The following is a 15,813-nucleotide window of genomic DNA, read 5'->3' on the forward strand; positions in this document are numbered from 1 at the left end:
ATAATTTGAAATAAGCACCTCCGACCAATCGCATAACGCTTTGCATTCCTGTTAAAAAAAATTCGTTGTACCCTCTACATCTGGCCCAGTTTTAAAAAATCTTGCGCTAAATTTCATTCGACATGGAGCACGTACCGCGAGAATTTTGTTATCAAGAGGGCAAGGTGGTATGCGATTGCCCAGAGGTGCTTATTTCAAATAGTCCATAAAATCTCAAATAGGTAAAAAAATCACTTAACCATTTATGATAACATTATTACTAAAAAAGTACATTTTTTTAAGCCTCGACTTAGAATTCTGTTGTACTAAACTTATCAATGCCAAATCTTTTTATTATTTTAAAATTTTCCGTGTCAAAGGTCCTTGACAAACAGAGAAAATCGGGATATTACGTCGCAGTCCATGAAAGTGTGAGTTCCTCAACTGAATGTCGAAGTCAAAAAACGGTTTGGAATTGTCCCTTGAAAGAAATATGGAGAACGATTCAATTGTAGAATCTTTGGAAGCACAGGAATCTAAAAATAAGTGTCATGAAAAAGGAAATATTGAACCGATCTACGGTTTGCCGGAAATGACCCCGGTTCATCTGGATAGCGACTTACCGGATATATCGCCTGAACTTGAAAACGATACTTCAGTGTCCAACTTAGATGCCCTTGAACCTTGCGCCTCAAACCATTCGTCTGCTAGTTCGAAAATTGGTAAGTAATTTTATTCTTAAAAAGTGTGAGTACCTGAGAGAGTCATACTGCTACCGTGTTTGAAAATAAGCTTGAGCAATATATCCACTGACACTGGTAAAAAGGGTGATTTTGAAAAGTCCATCAATTATGAGGGATCGTGTTTATTGGGAACAACTGAGTGGAAAGTATTAGGGCTGTGCGAATACTCGAATTTTCGAATACTATTCGTTTAATTCGAATCGAGTATTCGATTCGACGAATCGAATTTGCCATTTTGACAAAAACGAGTATTCGATTCACAAAACGGTTATTTGAAAAGAAATTCGAATAACCGTTTTAAAAACGAATATAGTTCCATAAACCGAGTAATCGCTTCCTAGGTGCTAAATTCCAATAGTAAACGAGTATTTGACTGAAAATGTTAAGGACTAGTATGGTCACATAACATATTTAATAGTACAGTCATTTTAGCCCAAAAATAGAGGGAACCCGCAACAAATTGAAACAAAGCTGAAAATTTCAGATCTTATAGATTTTTGGGCGCTCTTTAACGTGGTGTGGTCTCCCACACTCACCCATTGGAGGAATGTCCGCCATATTGGAAAATGGCGGACAAAATCGAGAAAACGTTTAATAACTCCGGTTCTACTTAACCGATTAACACGTAATTAGGCTTCAATTGTAGATCACCTTCAAACACATAATTCACCTCTTAAGATATTTTGTCCTACAACTAACCGGAAGTTCACAATCTGACTCTGAAGATTAGCCTCATATAAAAATGGGAATTTAAAGCATTTTATGGTTTCTATATTCAGAATACATTTCCAAAATCGAGAAAAAGTTTAATAACTCTGATTCTACTAACCCGATTAACAAGTTATTAGGCTTCAATTGTAGATTACTTTCAAACACATAATTCATACAACAGATATGTTGTCCTACAACTAACCGGAAGTTCACAATCCAGCCCGGAAGGTAAGGCAAATCTAATTTTTGAGTATTTCGAAACGGTTTCAAGCGAAATCAATGCAAAGAGGGTTTTAAACCTAAAATATATTATTCCCACTATATTTTTACCTCTTTAAGTGACGATGACGTCACGGAGAGGTATTATACTGGACGTGTGTGTACGGTGGTCTGTCTGTCTGTGTGTCGGTCACCGCGTCCGCAGTTGGCAAATCGGAGCAAACGTTTTGCTTCTACTCCCAACGTTAGGATCAAGAAGTGCGTGGCGATCGGCTAGGGTTACGAGAAACGTCTAGCCTCCCAATTGCAGGGCTTCAACCAAAGGTTCATGCAATTGCGGATTTCTTATAATTTATTGTGAATCAATCTCCTTTTATACCCTAAATTTCCAAAAATTGTTAAAGAGGCATACGCTAGAATTCAAACGTCAACAATAGCTATGTTTAAAATTATTTTAGGAATTAAGTTTCTTAAAACGACTTCAGTAGAATTACATTAAACTACTGACGACTAAAGTAATTAATATCAATTATATTTTCTTAATATTATTAATTGCGTCTCATATCGGAGAGGTTTATTTTGGTTTACCAACTTGTATATTAGTATATTTATCAATATTGGTTAAGCTTAAGTTTAATCATAGTCCTCTACTTGAGGTTGAGCCTCAAAATCTCTATGTTCATTTGAACAAGATACTCCCTTGCATTGTCTACAAATTGAAGGACAGACTGGACCAGTTTTACCGCATTCACATTTCAAATCACAGACTTCCTTGCATTTACGAGGGATCATCTGCAGAAGCTCAGCTGGAGCAGGTGGTAGAGTGGTAACGATTGGTTTGAGTTCAGATCCTACCTGTCTGCAACCCCATTCTCTAGCATTTAGGCTGCTTCCAAGCCACGTTTGAACTCGGTGATAAACTCTTATTTGAATGCTGCTTTGCTGCCGCACTTGTTGGTGGAAGAGAAGCTAATTCAAAAGCTCAATTCCATAATCTTCAATTAAAGTATACACTTGGTTATGTCAACTTTGTTTCACACGCTTTAACTCAACTTTAGCCGTATTGACAAGTGTGGGCGAACAATGGTATATATTAAAACATCAAGTTTTATGATGGTACAAAGGCTGTTTTACCCTCTCCCGTACGATACATCATAGCTCTTGTCAGAAAAGAAACAAAATTTGCCAGTAATAGGAACTATATGTTTAATTTTGGAAACGTATTCTGAAAATAGAAACCATAAATGCTTTAAATCCCCATTTTTTATATGAGGCTAATCTTCAGGGTCAGATTGTGAACTTCCGGTTAGTTGTAGGACAAAATATCTTAAGAGGTGAATTATGTGTTTGAAGGCGATCTACAATTGAAGCCTAATTACGTGTTAATCGGTTAAGTGAAACCAGAGTTATTAAACGTTTTCTCAATTTTGTCCGCCATTTTCCAATATGGCGGAAATTCCTCCAATGGGAGAGTGTGGGAGACCACACCACGTTAAAGAGCGCCCAAAAATCTATAAGATCTGAAATTTTCAGCTTTGTTTCAATTTGTTGCGGGTTAAAACCTATTTTTCCTGTACTATAAAGCGGTTTATTTTTTTTCTTTTTGAATTTCAACGCGAATGCTCAGTTCCTGGTGTTTTGTTTTTCCCTCACGAAATACTCAGTCTTAGCACGGAGGTGTGTTGTAGAAGGAGTAGAGATTGGGCCTCTAGGGCCTAGACATAAGCGTACTAGTCATTTAGTGTTCCTCGCATAATTTTTGCGCATACCGAGCCTACAATCTCTGACGTCATTCTCCATTCTCATAGAGAACACGCGTTTTAAAGAAGGCGTAGTTTTCTTTTTTCCCGGCTTAACTCTTAGAATATTTTCCATATTATAGTTAATATAAATAGAAAAAATAGTAAAGGCATTTTAAATAAAATTTGCAAACGCTTCAGAAATTCCCGGCACTCCGACTCGATACACTAGGGATGTCAAATACCGCCCGGTTTAACCGAAAACCGGTTTTTTTACTCTTCGGAGCACAGGTTTTTAAATTCTTAGGTTTTAATCGGTTTTTTGAAATGAAAACCGAAAACAGAATCGGTGTTTTTTCAATTCACAAAATTAAAAGTTTTAGTTTTTCGACACTTGTTACTTACCTTCTGTTTACTTCTAGCAATCTACCACCATGGACACATATCAATTTTAAAGGAACTTTCGTTCTCACTCCAAGAAAAATCTGTGGAGTAATTTTCCATTGGTATATTCTAGAATGCCAAAGGAAAACGGCACTAGTTATCGCCTATTAGTACTACCTACTCGTACTTATATTCGGTCTTCGGGTCTATGTTGGAATATAGCATTTTTCAACATCTATCATAAACGGCCAGATAAAAACCGGTTTTCTGACAAACCAGTTTTTTGTCCAGCTTTTTGGAGCGGTTAAAACGGCCATTTAAATTAATAGGTTAACCAAAAACCGGTTTCAACGTCAGTGGCTCGCGGTCGTCTTTCATGTTTACAAGCGCTCGTCTAGTTACGGAGGTAGGATCAAAATGCATACCCCTTTTTATGGACAAACAAGGTCTAGCTTTTTAGTAGAGTGAAAGCTACGAGTCTCTACTCGTTCTACAACACACATCCTTGTGCTCCAACTACATTTCTTTAAAAACGAATAATATTCGTTTAAACGAGTACTCGATTCGGATTTCGAATAGGAGATTTACTATTCGATTCGTATTCGATTCGGTTTGAAAAACCACTATTCGCACAGCCCTAGAAAGTATCAATGAACATGTTGTGTACAACATTTGGTTACGGATATATACCCCCCCCCCCAAAAAAAACATTGACCATTAAAACAAGGAAATATCCAACAACTACTTTAATCCGAGTAACCAGCTTGTTTAGAACTAGCAGACAATTTCAATAACCTTCAATCTAAGTTAGATTCAAAACCTTTAACTAGGTTGTTAATGGCACATGAAAACGACTGTCGTACCTTTTCAGCACCGCGGTTAGCCTCCATTTTCTGTTTAGTTTGCTCGAGGTTTTTTTCTCTAGTCGGAATACGTCATTCGTGTCTGTATGACCCAACACCCACGGGATCCAATGGGACAGGGCGGAGTAATGACGGACATGAAAGAGGTGGGGCTTACTTGTCCACTGACACCGGCGTAAGAGTATAAGCGGAAGATCTCGCAACTTATACCTTCTTATAGTATATTCCTTTTTGCTTTAACCATAGTTATTAATTTGCAAAATGTGAAAATATCTCAGGGTTTGAAATGATTTTTAAAAAGTCTATCGAATCACGCGTCGCACGGTGATACCATAAGTTCATAAGACATGTTACATAAGTTTCTCAGTTTATACTGAACGCTTGTCATGAAGTGACGTAGGTGAAGAGTCATAGATTCTCGAAAAGCGACGCCTGGTTTTGGTGCTGTCAAAGGCTTAGTTTAGACTAAATAGGATGATGGAACTCTTGCAAAACCGCGTGTAGTCAATTGATGTGTCGTTCTCGAACTAGCTCTCATTAAGTCTCTAGCATTACGAAGTATAGGAAGTGTCATACTTATGGAACACATCTTATAAACTTATGGTGATACCAATGAACCAAAAATTATTAAGTAAGATCTGCATGGTGAGCAACTGATCACCAAAACTGGTCAGGGATATCTTGCAACAGCCGACGATTTTCCATCGGAAAATTTCGTCCGAAGAGTATTTTTTATACTATTTATACTCCTATTTTTTCCTATGAGGGATCTACATTTTTGGCTGGGCTCCCTTCAACTATAATTTTTGTGATAATTAAACTTCTTCAGAAGTGAATGATAATCCTCTAAAACTTTGGAAATTCATAACCTTTTTGAAAACAAACCGAACATTATATTATCTGGAAAATTTGTATCAAGGAGACACAAATTATTTATTTATTTATTTATTTATTTATACAAGACAATTGCCCACAGAGCCAGCTGAGTGGCTTAAGCGTGAGCAGCGATAATAACATGCGTTTCCTATGAGAGAAAATAGAATATATATATACATTTTTAAAGAGAACAATTAAGTTAAGATTCAATTGGAATGGAGGGGCCTGCTATAGGGGGAGGCAAGTATGGCGAAACAAACGATCAAGAAACTAAGCTAAGGTAAAGACTTAAAATACTCGGATAATTTACGGCGAAATTGGGACTTATTGGTAATAGTAACGAGGTCAGGGGGTAAAGAGTTCCAGTCATCAATGACGGCAGTAGTAAAATGAGTTTGACGATAGGTAGTTAGAGCCCTAGGCTTAAATAATTTGTGAGAGTGACCACGGGTGCGAGTACTTGAATTACGGGTAAAATAGTCGGAGAAGGCGGAGGCAAGGTGACCATGAATAAAGTCGTGAACGAGGCAGAGATTATTAATTTTGAGGCGGGTGGCGATAGGGTCAAGGTGTAACAATGAGAGCCTGAGCGGGGCTGGGCGATTGCAGATTTGATTGTGGAGCTTCGAGTACGCATTTAACAGAGGGTTCAGCTTTTTGTGCTAACTTCGATCTAAACTTATATTCAAGGGTTAATTTTCTTTCTGTAGAAAAATCCGAGAATGAACTTTCAACTCGATGCGAGTATCCCAAAAATGATGAAGAACGTCAAATGCGAAAGAGGAACGTTGAAAAGATCTTCAAATGTGATGACTTTTCCAGCAAAGAGAATAGTCTTTTGATCACACATCAACTTATTCACAGTCGGGAAAAACCATTCAAATGTGATCAGTGCGAATATAAATGTTCGCACAAGAGTAGGTTGATAGCACATCAACGCATTCACACTGGGGAAAAACCATTCAAATGTGATCAGTGTGAATTTAAATGTACGCAAAAGAGTGCTTTGATCACACATCAACGCATTCACACTGGAGAGAAACCATTCAAATGTGAACAGTGTGAATTTAAATGTGCGCAAAAGAGTGGTTTGATCACACATCAACGCATTCACACTGGAGAGAAACCATTCAAATGTGAACAGTGTGGATATGCCAGCAATAACAAGACTAGTTTAATCAGACACCAACGCATTCACAGTGGTGAAAAACCATTCAGATGTGATCAGTGTGATTATGCCTGCACGCAGAAGAGTGGTTTGATCACACATCAACGCATTCACACTGGGGAAAAACCATTCAAATGTGATCAGTGTGAATATAATTGTACGAAGAAGAGTGGTTTGATCACACATCAGCGCATTCACACTGGAGAAAAACTATTCAAATGTGATCAGTGTGGATATATATGTTCGCAAAAGAATGCTTTGATCACACATCAACGCATTCACAGTAGTGAAAAACCCTTCAAATGTGATCAGTGTGATTATGCCAGCACGAAGAAGAATAATTTGATCAGACATCAACGCATTCACAGTGGTGAAAAACCATTCAAATGTGATCATTGTGATTATGCCTGCACGCAAAGAAGCAATTTGATCACACATCAATTCACTCACAGTGGAGATAAACCATTCAAATGTGTTCAGTGTGGATATGCTAGCACTCACAAGACTAGATTAATCAGACACCAACGCATTCACAGTGGAGAAAAACCATTCAAATGTGATCAGTGACAACGTGAGCGCGTCGATGTGCTTATTGATCACACATCAACGAATTCATGGTATTTATAAACTTCGTATTTGATCATTGTGATTTTGGGTGAGCTGCGAGAGTAATTTTATGAGACCCGTCAACGCGTTCACAGTTGAGAAAAACCCTTCTAATGTGATCAGTGTGACTTTACCAGCAAATCCTTAACACGTGATCGCAATAAATATTCAAAACCATTGACCATAACTAAATATTCAAAAGAATTCTAAATGAAAACTATTAAGAAACAGTAGTGTAGGATGCCAACGTATAATCTTCATTATAAGTTAATACTACTACATTTTTAACAATTTAAATTTTTTACTTAATACTCTGATTTTATTATAAGTGAATTTTAATTGTTTTAGTTTGTAACTTCGACCCATTTCATTTATTGAAACAAAGTTAGTTGTACAAGCATTTAATATTCGAACGAATATTAAAATTCATAAATTTAAAGAATATCAATTTTCAGGTGTAAGTTCCGCTATATTTTTCCTATGAGATATTAACAAATGAAACGTTTTTGAGCGGTGCAGGACTGTATTAGAGATTTAGTATATGAATAGGCCATTCCATTGTTTACTTGAAGAGAAACCAACACACAGGTGGGAAGTCTCCTTTTCAGCGTACTTCCCTCGGCGCCAAGAAGCAAAGCAACGTCCCGCCTACTAGTGTTGCCTTTAATGCGAGCAGCTTGCTTCGTTGAGCGCGTGATCGAGTGGGCTATAGCCCGGTACTTTTAATTTATCACGCAAGGGCAAGACTTTCCAGCGCTGTTAGCTGGCGTCGCTAGCATCGACTTGTCTACTTTTTAGTACAGCAAGTTGCACATCCTATAGACCTTCGAATGTTTATCACGCCCACCCCTCGCTTTTGAAAATTGTTATAGATAGTTTTTGCGGTCCAAGTCTGGCAGAATCTCTGATATTTTCTCGACATGATACTTCTAGAGAACCACACTTCACTCCACAGCAGTGACAGCAGTCTTCAGCACACTTCCTCTGGTTCAAAACCAGTTTATTAATTGCTTGGACTAGTTTTAAAATTCAAGAAGTGAGGGTTACTGGTCCTCAGGACCAGTTTATTAATTAAGAACAAAGGTGGGGGCCAGTCCGGAAACCAGTTTATTATTTCGGACACTAGGGGGGAACACTGGTACCAAGCAGCGTGGGAAGTAAGGCGGTGGCATAGGGCGAATGACCAGTTTAAAAAATGCCAGGACCAGTTTAAAAAATGCCAGGACCAGTTTAAAAAATGCCAGGACCAGTTTAAAAAATGCCAGGACCAGTTTAAAAAATGCCAGGACCAGTTTAAAAATTGCCAGGACCCGTTTAAAAATTTAATCGGAGGGGGGTCAGTGGTGTACTTGACCACTAATAAAATTCAAGGGTAACTGGGTAACCAGAGTCCAGATATTATCTCAACTATTTCAATTATCCACTTCTTTATTTTAGCAGACGACGCGTTCTGGTCAATCTTCATGGATCAGTTTATTTATTCCAGACCAGGGGGGGGGGGTGGCTGGCCCAGTGTCCAGTTTTAAAAAATCCTTATTTCCAACACTGTACTCCCAAGGAGTAGTTTAAAAAATCCTTATTTCCCAGACCGATTGACGGCGGTTAGGAAAAAGTTAAAGCTGTCTGCTAGACGTTCCCTTTTTTGGCGTTCGTACTTTGTAGTGATTAGTGAATACTTTTGTTACGGTAACGGTTCCTCCTTTGAAGGCTTTAATGTATTTTTATTCATTATTAATAAGAGTATATATATACAAGAAAAGCTCTTAATAAAGGTTGAAGCTTTTTCTCTTTAAGACCCCAAAAACAGAACAGTGTGAGTAACTGTGAAACCAAAACCACGTTAATTTAAGCCTTGCCTGGTAAGAATGTATATTAAACTGAGGGAAACACCCTTGGTAACACTAAATCTTTGTTTATGGCCATACTTTTTATTATTTTTAAAATATAACGTATGTTATCTTAACAGGATAACTGTACAAAAAGTGATGGAATTTGTTAAAGAATGTCGTGTTATGGTCGAACGTTTAAGCTGGTAAGTGATGAATATAATGCAACTTGGATCATGTCAATAAGGCATAACGGATCCAAACCGATTGAAACTATTATACCTTCTTTTTTGCTGTTTAAAAAAGAAAAAAATGCTAGCAGAATAAATAATTTATACGAAGCTAGTTGTAGTTGTATTCATAAAATGTGCTTGAGAAAATCCCTAGTCTTGAACAAAAGTGTCACAATTTAAGCATTGCTATGTTTTTCTTAGCTTTTTATAGCGAAAGCTACAATGTATGGGGAAACTTTCCTTGTCCGTTTTTGATTTACCTTCAGTTTGAAAAATTATTTTATTTTAGGGAAGATTTACAATCTCACCAACTCTCGTTACAAAATTCCGAAATGAGTTTAGTAAATCTTCAAAGGTTGGCGATCAAAGAGGTATTTGCGAAATTATTGGGATATTCCTTGTTTTGGGCAATCTGGAAGTTATTGAAACTTTGTTTTTAGGAAATGGACTACGAGGAAGATTGTAACTATGATCACTTGAGCAAAGATGATCTAATCAATGAAGTAAAAGCGAGAGATGATCGTATTAGGAAACTGGAAGCAGAGGTATTTTCAAAGCATAGGGGTTTTTTAGCAGTGTGAAATTAAGCACAGAGATATGAGGAACTTTAAATGGACAGCTGTTGAATCAGGTGTCCCTTAAAATAGAACCAAACTCTATGAGTGGGTTAATTAATTAAGGTTATTGGTGAAAACACCTATCAGGATTGGCACAAAGCTAAGGGGATTGGCAACACGTCCTTCGTTTCTTTATTAACAAAGAAACTCGACGAGGGCCTTTGTTGCTGATCCCCTTCTTGCTTGTCATTATCTTCCCCTTTTTCTTGCTTGCCCCTTTAAAATACGTTTAGCCAAAGAAACTCCGAAGATTGTTTTGTAATGGAATCTCATTTTGTTTAGTGTAATGTTTTAATTTCAAAAATTGCAAAAGAGAGAGTGAAAACATCATTAACGATAAATAAACAAATAGACGAAATTGAAAGACTCAATAGGGTCATTAAAGAGTTGGAAAATAGAATCAAAGATCTGATGGTATGGAACATTCTTCACTTTCATAGTCGATTGGAAAGAGAATTACTTTAAGAATGAAAGTTATTGTTAATTGTTTAAAAAATAGGAGAAAAGTGGATTACATCAATTAGATAATGATGAATACGTGAAAACTGAACCCGTTGAAAATGATTTGGGAAATAATGGCCAGGAGTTAACCCTTCCAGTTGTGATGCGCAATGTCCAAGGCAACCTGTGTACAGAAAATATTAGTCAAGAATCACCTGTTACTGAGGTTGGCAATGCAAACACCGAAACTACCTTGAAAAAAACTGAAAATATGGGGTTTATAACGCGAATTACGAATCCATGTGTCCTTAAACCGATTTACAGTGACAGTTTGCCTCTATGTGCGCCTTCACCTAAAATTAAGGTCGAAAACCAATTCGAAATGACTCCTGACACGAACACGGAAAGCGATTCTCCACGAGAACCTCTTGAAAACAATATTACCATTAACGATTCTTTTCGTAAATCGCCAAGTTTCTCGACAGAGGGGGACACTGAGGATAATACAACTCGATCGAAGAAATTTCGTGTTCCTGAATTGAATGTTGAATCCGAAAAACATTGGGATCTATCTCTTGATGCAAATGTCGAAGGCGATTCACTAGAAAGAGTCCTAGAAAACGAACTTGATGAAAACCAATCCGAAATCGCCGTGACAGATGCAAAAAAAAAAAGTGATGGACAAAATCAAAGTGATATATTGTTTGTCGATCCGAGTTCATTGAGTGTGCCAGTGCGTGTTCCTGAAGTAGAACGCAACCCAATTGAACTATCAGAACTGACCTCCGTCTCTGTGGAAAGCGATTTACCCGAAGTTCCAATTGCAGTTCATCATGATAGTTCGGTGTCCAACTCGGAGACATTAGAAGCTGTCGCTCCAAAGAATCCTGAAGGTAAAACCTCATCGCCTCGTTCGGAAGTTGCAGGTAAGTCATTTTAAGCTTTTATAGTCTTGAGTAAAGTACCTAGATTGAGAAGTCATATTTCTGACTTCTCGGTATAAAGCCTAATAGGGTATTCCATTTAAATTCTTTGAGATCGCTAAACAATCCTAATGTATTTTTATCATCTTCCGAAAATCGCGAATGACGGAGACACGGACTCCCTGCAGGAAAATCAGAGTGTTCTAATTTTAGACTTAATTCCACTTTAAACTTAGATGAAAACTAATCTTGAGCAAAAAGCATCTAATCGATGCTCATTTTCAATCGTTGTTGTTGATACATACTTAATAACAGTGGCATCACTTTTGCGTAGTTATGCTTTTTATGTTGTTAAAGCGTACGCAGATGCGCGTCATTGCTTATTCGTACAACTTGGCATTATCGTTTTTATGAAGTGCGCCTGCACAATTCTACATATATAATAACTTATTGTAAACTTTATGTGAAGAGTGGTCCTTTCTACCGCAAAAGTTGTTTGCTTCATACAGGTTATATTTAGTTCAAGATCAATCTTAGTATGGATTAAATCTATAACGTCACATTAAAACGGGAATTAGAAAAAATCTTCAACTGTGATTATTGTTTCTTTGCAAGCAGCCAAACACACTGAATATTAATTTGGTCAAGCATCACGCCATTTACAAATGGGGGAAAAACCCTTGTTCGTGATCATTATGCCTTAGGAAGAACGCTCTTGGGCAAATAGAATGGATTTGAGGGCTACAGAGCCGAGTAAAAGTTTATTTATATCCTATATGGAACATATTTAAATGTGTTGGTCAAAAAGTTCACACTTTTGTTATTTTTAAGATTATGCATAACGTATATTTCAATTTTGTAGCAACTAACGATGTTTCAGCCCCTTTTCTGGTACTTATGTAATGTGTTGGACATATCGTTCACACTTTCATGTTATTTTTAAGATTCTACATAACATTTATTGAATTGAATAACGAAACTTTTCCATGGGTCTTCACTCTTTTCTTATTCTATGAGAGCGATAGCTCTCTTAGATAAGACCTCATACCGACTTCAATGTATAAGGATGGTTTTTTGATTGGTTATAACTTTTTTTGTATCGTATTAACTGCTTTGAAAAAATTCCACAGAACTACAATTCGGGCCCTCAATATGTGGTTAAAATTTCAAAAAGATCCACTCATTAGTTTATTTTATAAAAAATAAAGTTGCTAAGGGTGGTTTTCATTTGCATAAATTTGTCAGTGTTTTTGGTGAAAAAGTTAAATTTTCCCATAGAAATAACATGGAGTTTTTTTCAAATTTAGCCATTTTGTGGCCACCTTTTTGACATGAAATATTCGTTTGTTACGTTTGGGAACGGTTTTATATCAAAATTTAAACCTTTTTCTAGGACTATTTTTAAGGTTTTTGAGAAAAATTAATTTTAAGTATGTTTAATTTTAAATTTTAAAAACTACCCCAATCTGCGATATTTTAGCATTTATACACTGTTTTATTAGGAAATATCAGCGAGACCAATGTTGGCCTTTTTTAACGTATAGTTGCCTCATAATAATCCGATTGTTTCTTCTTAATGCCTTTTGGTTGGAATGGCCTATCGATAGTGAGATAAGACGGCTTTAATATTGTTGCAGTGACGTTGACGCGGCCGCTACAGCGACGCCATCAAAACACACGGGTCTAAATTGTCGCGGATATAGTCAAATTCAAACTAGCTTAATGGACATTTTAACTTTTCCCTGCTAATTATTCTTGATTACCAATAAAAGATAATTAAACTAGACTCCCAATTAAAGATAAATAAACTAGATTACGAATTTAAATAATTAAAGTACTTTACCAATTAAACGTTCTTAAAATAAATTATCAATTAGAGTTAATTAAACTAGACTACCAATTAGAGGTTATTAAACTAGATTACCAATTAAGGGTTACTAATTAAATTACCAATTAAGGGTTACTAATTAAATTACCAATTAAGGGTTACTAATTAAATTACCAATTAAGGGTTACTAATTAAATTACCAATTAAGGGTTACTAATTAAATTACCAATTAAGGGTTACTAATTAAATTACCAATTAAGGGTAATTAATCTAGATTATCAATTAAGGGTAATTAATGTAGATTATCAATTAAGGGTAATTAATGTAGATTATCAATTAAGGATAATTAATCTAGATTATCAATTAAGGGTAATTAATCTAGATTACCAATTAAGGGTAACTAATCTAGATTACCAATTAAGGGTAACTAATCTAGATTACCAATTAAGGGTAACTAATCTAGATTACCAATTAAGGGCAACTAATCTAGATTACCAATTAAGGGCAACTAATCTAGATTACCAATTAAGGGTAACTAATCTAGATTACCAATTAAGGGCAACTAATCTAGATTACCAATTAAGGGCAACTAATCTAGATTACCAATTAAGGGTAATTAATCTAGATTACCAATTAAGGGTAATTAATCTAGATTACCAATTAAGGGTAATTAAACTAGATTACCGACGACTGGTAATTAAACCAGATTACCGACGACCGGTAATTAAGCTAGATTACCGACGACCGGTAATTAAGCTAGATTACCGACGACCGGTAATTAAGCTAGATTACCGACGACCGGTAATTAAGCTAAATTACCGACGACCGGTAATTAAGCTAGATTACCGACGACCGGTAATTAAGCTAAATTACCGACGACCGGTAATTAAGCTAGATTACCGACGACCGGTAATTAAGCTAAATTACCGACGACCGGTAATTAAGCTAGATTACCGACGACCGGTAATTAAGCTAGATTACCGACGACCGGTAATTAAGCTAGATTACCGACGACCGGTAATTAAGCTAGATTACCGACGACCGGTAATTAAGCTAGATTACCGACGACCGGTAATTAAGCTATATTACCGACGACCGGTAATTAAGCTAGATTAACGACGACCGGTAATTAAGCTAGATTACCGACGACCGGTAATTAAGCTAGATTACCGACGACCGGTAATTAAGCTAGATTACCGACGACCGGTAATTAAGCTAGATTACCGACGACCGGTAATTAAGCTAGATTACCGACGACCGGTAATTAAGCTAGATTACCGACGACCGGTAATTAAGCTAGATTACCGACGACCGGTAATTAAGCTAGATTACCGACGACCGGTAATTAAGCTAGATTAACGACGACCGGAAATTAAGCTAGATTACCGACGACCGGTAATTAAGCTAGATTACCGACGACCGGTAATTAAGCTAGATTAACGACGACCGGAAATTAAGCTAGATTACCGACGACCGGAAATTAAGCTAGATTACCGACGACCGGTAATTAAGCTAGATTACCGACGACCGGTAATTAAGCTAGATTACCGACGACCGGTAATTAAGCTAGATTACCGACGACCGGTAATTAAGCTAGATTAACGACGACCGGAAATTAAGCTAGATTACCGACGACCGGTAATTAAGCTAGATTACCGACGACCGGTAATTACCGATGGACGCGCAACGCCCTAAGACTTTTTCTCCCATATTTTCTAAACAATTTTAATTAATATGAAGACTGAAGTGACAGATATTAATAAAAACTGTCATTGTAGACAAAGACTGGAAAGTGTAAAAGATAAGGTTTGAAAATGAACTGCCTGAAGTAACAGATATTAAAATTTTCACTTTTGAAGACATCATTATAAAACATCAATTATTTTAAAAAATTCTTATCTTACTTTTTTTCACCAAAATTACTTCGGGAAAGTATTTTAAAAAGGAACATGCGCGTTATTTTAAAAATACTACGGCTTTACATTTTATTTTTTATCAAAAATTTAAAATTAGGTAGAAAATTGACCCTATAACGTGAGAAAATCGTTGAGAGCTTACAAAATATAAACCGTATTAAAACTTTACAAAACGTATTCTTAAATTGTAAAGCTTTCAAAGTATTAAATATTAACGTGCTGTGTTGCTCTCAAAGATCACGATTAATCTACAGATCTTTTCGACACTAATAACTAAATCACAAAGAAAAGGCCTATATTATTTTCCGCTTCGCAATATTTTCAATTTTAAAATATAAAAATTTAAACTCTTCAAGAGAAATCTTTTCAGATATCGAAGCATTTGAATCTCCTAGAATCAAATGTTAGTTGAAAGTAAAACCAGTACCAAGCTAGTATCCCTTAAACCCTTCTAGGTGACAACTACTATTGAGGACAAAATACTTGGTAAATATTGCTGAAAAATATTTTGGGAAAATGAAATTTTGGTGAAAAAAAGTAAGATAAGAATTTTTTAAAATAATTGATGTTTTATAATGATGTCTTCAAAAGTGAAAATTTTAATATCTGTTACTTCAGGCAGTTCATTTTCAAACCTTATCTTTTACACTTTCCAGTCTTTGTCTACAATGACAGTTTTTATTAATCATCGCTGGGACTTATTTCCACCAAAATACTTTGACAATAGAGAGGGGGTGCGAG

General features: G+C 36.3%; 2 protein-coding genes across 2 annotated transcripts; both read left to right on the plus strand.

Moving 5' to 3' along the window:
• The first annotated feature begins 5,903 nt into the window (after nt 1–5,903).
• LOC149679393 (uncharacterized) lies at nt 5,904–7,249 on the plus strand. Its single transcript, XM_089835832.1, has 2 exons — nt 5,904–5,919; nt 6,225–7,249. The coding sequence occupies exons 1-2, from the start codon at nt 5,904–5,906 to the stop codon at nt 7,247–7,249; spliced, it is 1,041 nt and encodes a 346-aa protein (XP_089691958.1).
• A 2,541-nt stretch (nt 7,250–9,790) lies between these two features.
• On the plus strand, nt 9,791–11,742 carry LOC149679394 (uncharacterized). The gene is made up of 4 exons (XM_089835833.1): nt 9,791–9,892; nt 10,247–10,378; nt 10,464–11,331; nt 11,663–11,742. The coding sequence occupies exons 1-4, from the start codon at nt 9,791–9,793 to the stop codon at nt 11,740–11,742; spliced, it is 1,182 nt and encodes a 393-aa protein (XP_089691959.1).
• The last annotated feature ends 4,071 nt before the right edge of the window (nt 11,743–15,813 follow it).

Source organism: Phalangium opilio, unplaced genomic scaffold (assembly GCF_054372755.1).
Source record: "Phalangium opilio isolate 3A_F unplaced genomic scaffold, DU_Popi_V2 ptg000041l_1, whole genome shotgun sequence".
NCBI classification, from domain to species: domain Eukaryota; kingdom Metazoa; phylum Arthropoda; class Arachnida; order Opiliones; family Phalangiidae; genus Phalangium; species Phalangium opilio.

Excerpts from the sequence above, each read along its gene's own strand:
- LOC149679394 (XM_089835833.1), top strand. The coding sequence starts at position 9,791 with ATGGACTACGAGGAAGATTGTAACTATGATCACTTGAGCAAAGATGAT. Across the intron at positions 10,379-10,463 it reads ATAGAATCAAAGATCTGATG|GAGAAAAGTGGATTACATCA; the intron begins GTATGGAACATT and ends TTTAAAAAATAG. Across the intron at positions 11,332-11,662 it reads GCCTCGTTCGGAAGTTGCAG|TTATGCTTTTTATGTTGTTA; the intron begins GTAAGTCATTTT and ends ACTTTTGCGTAG.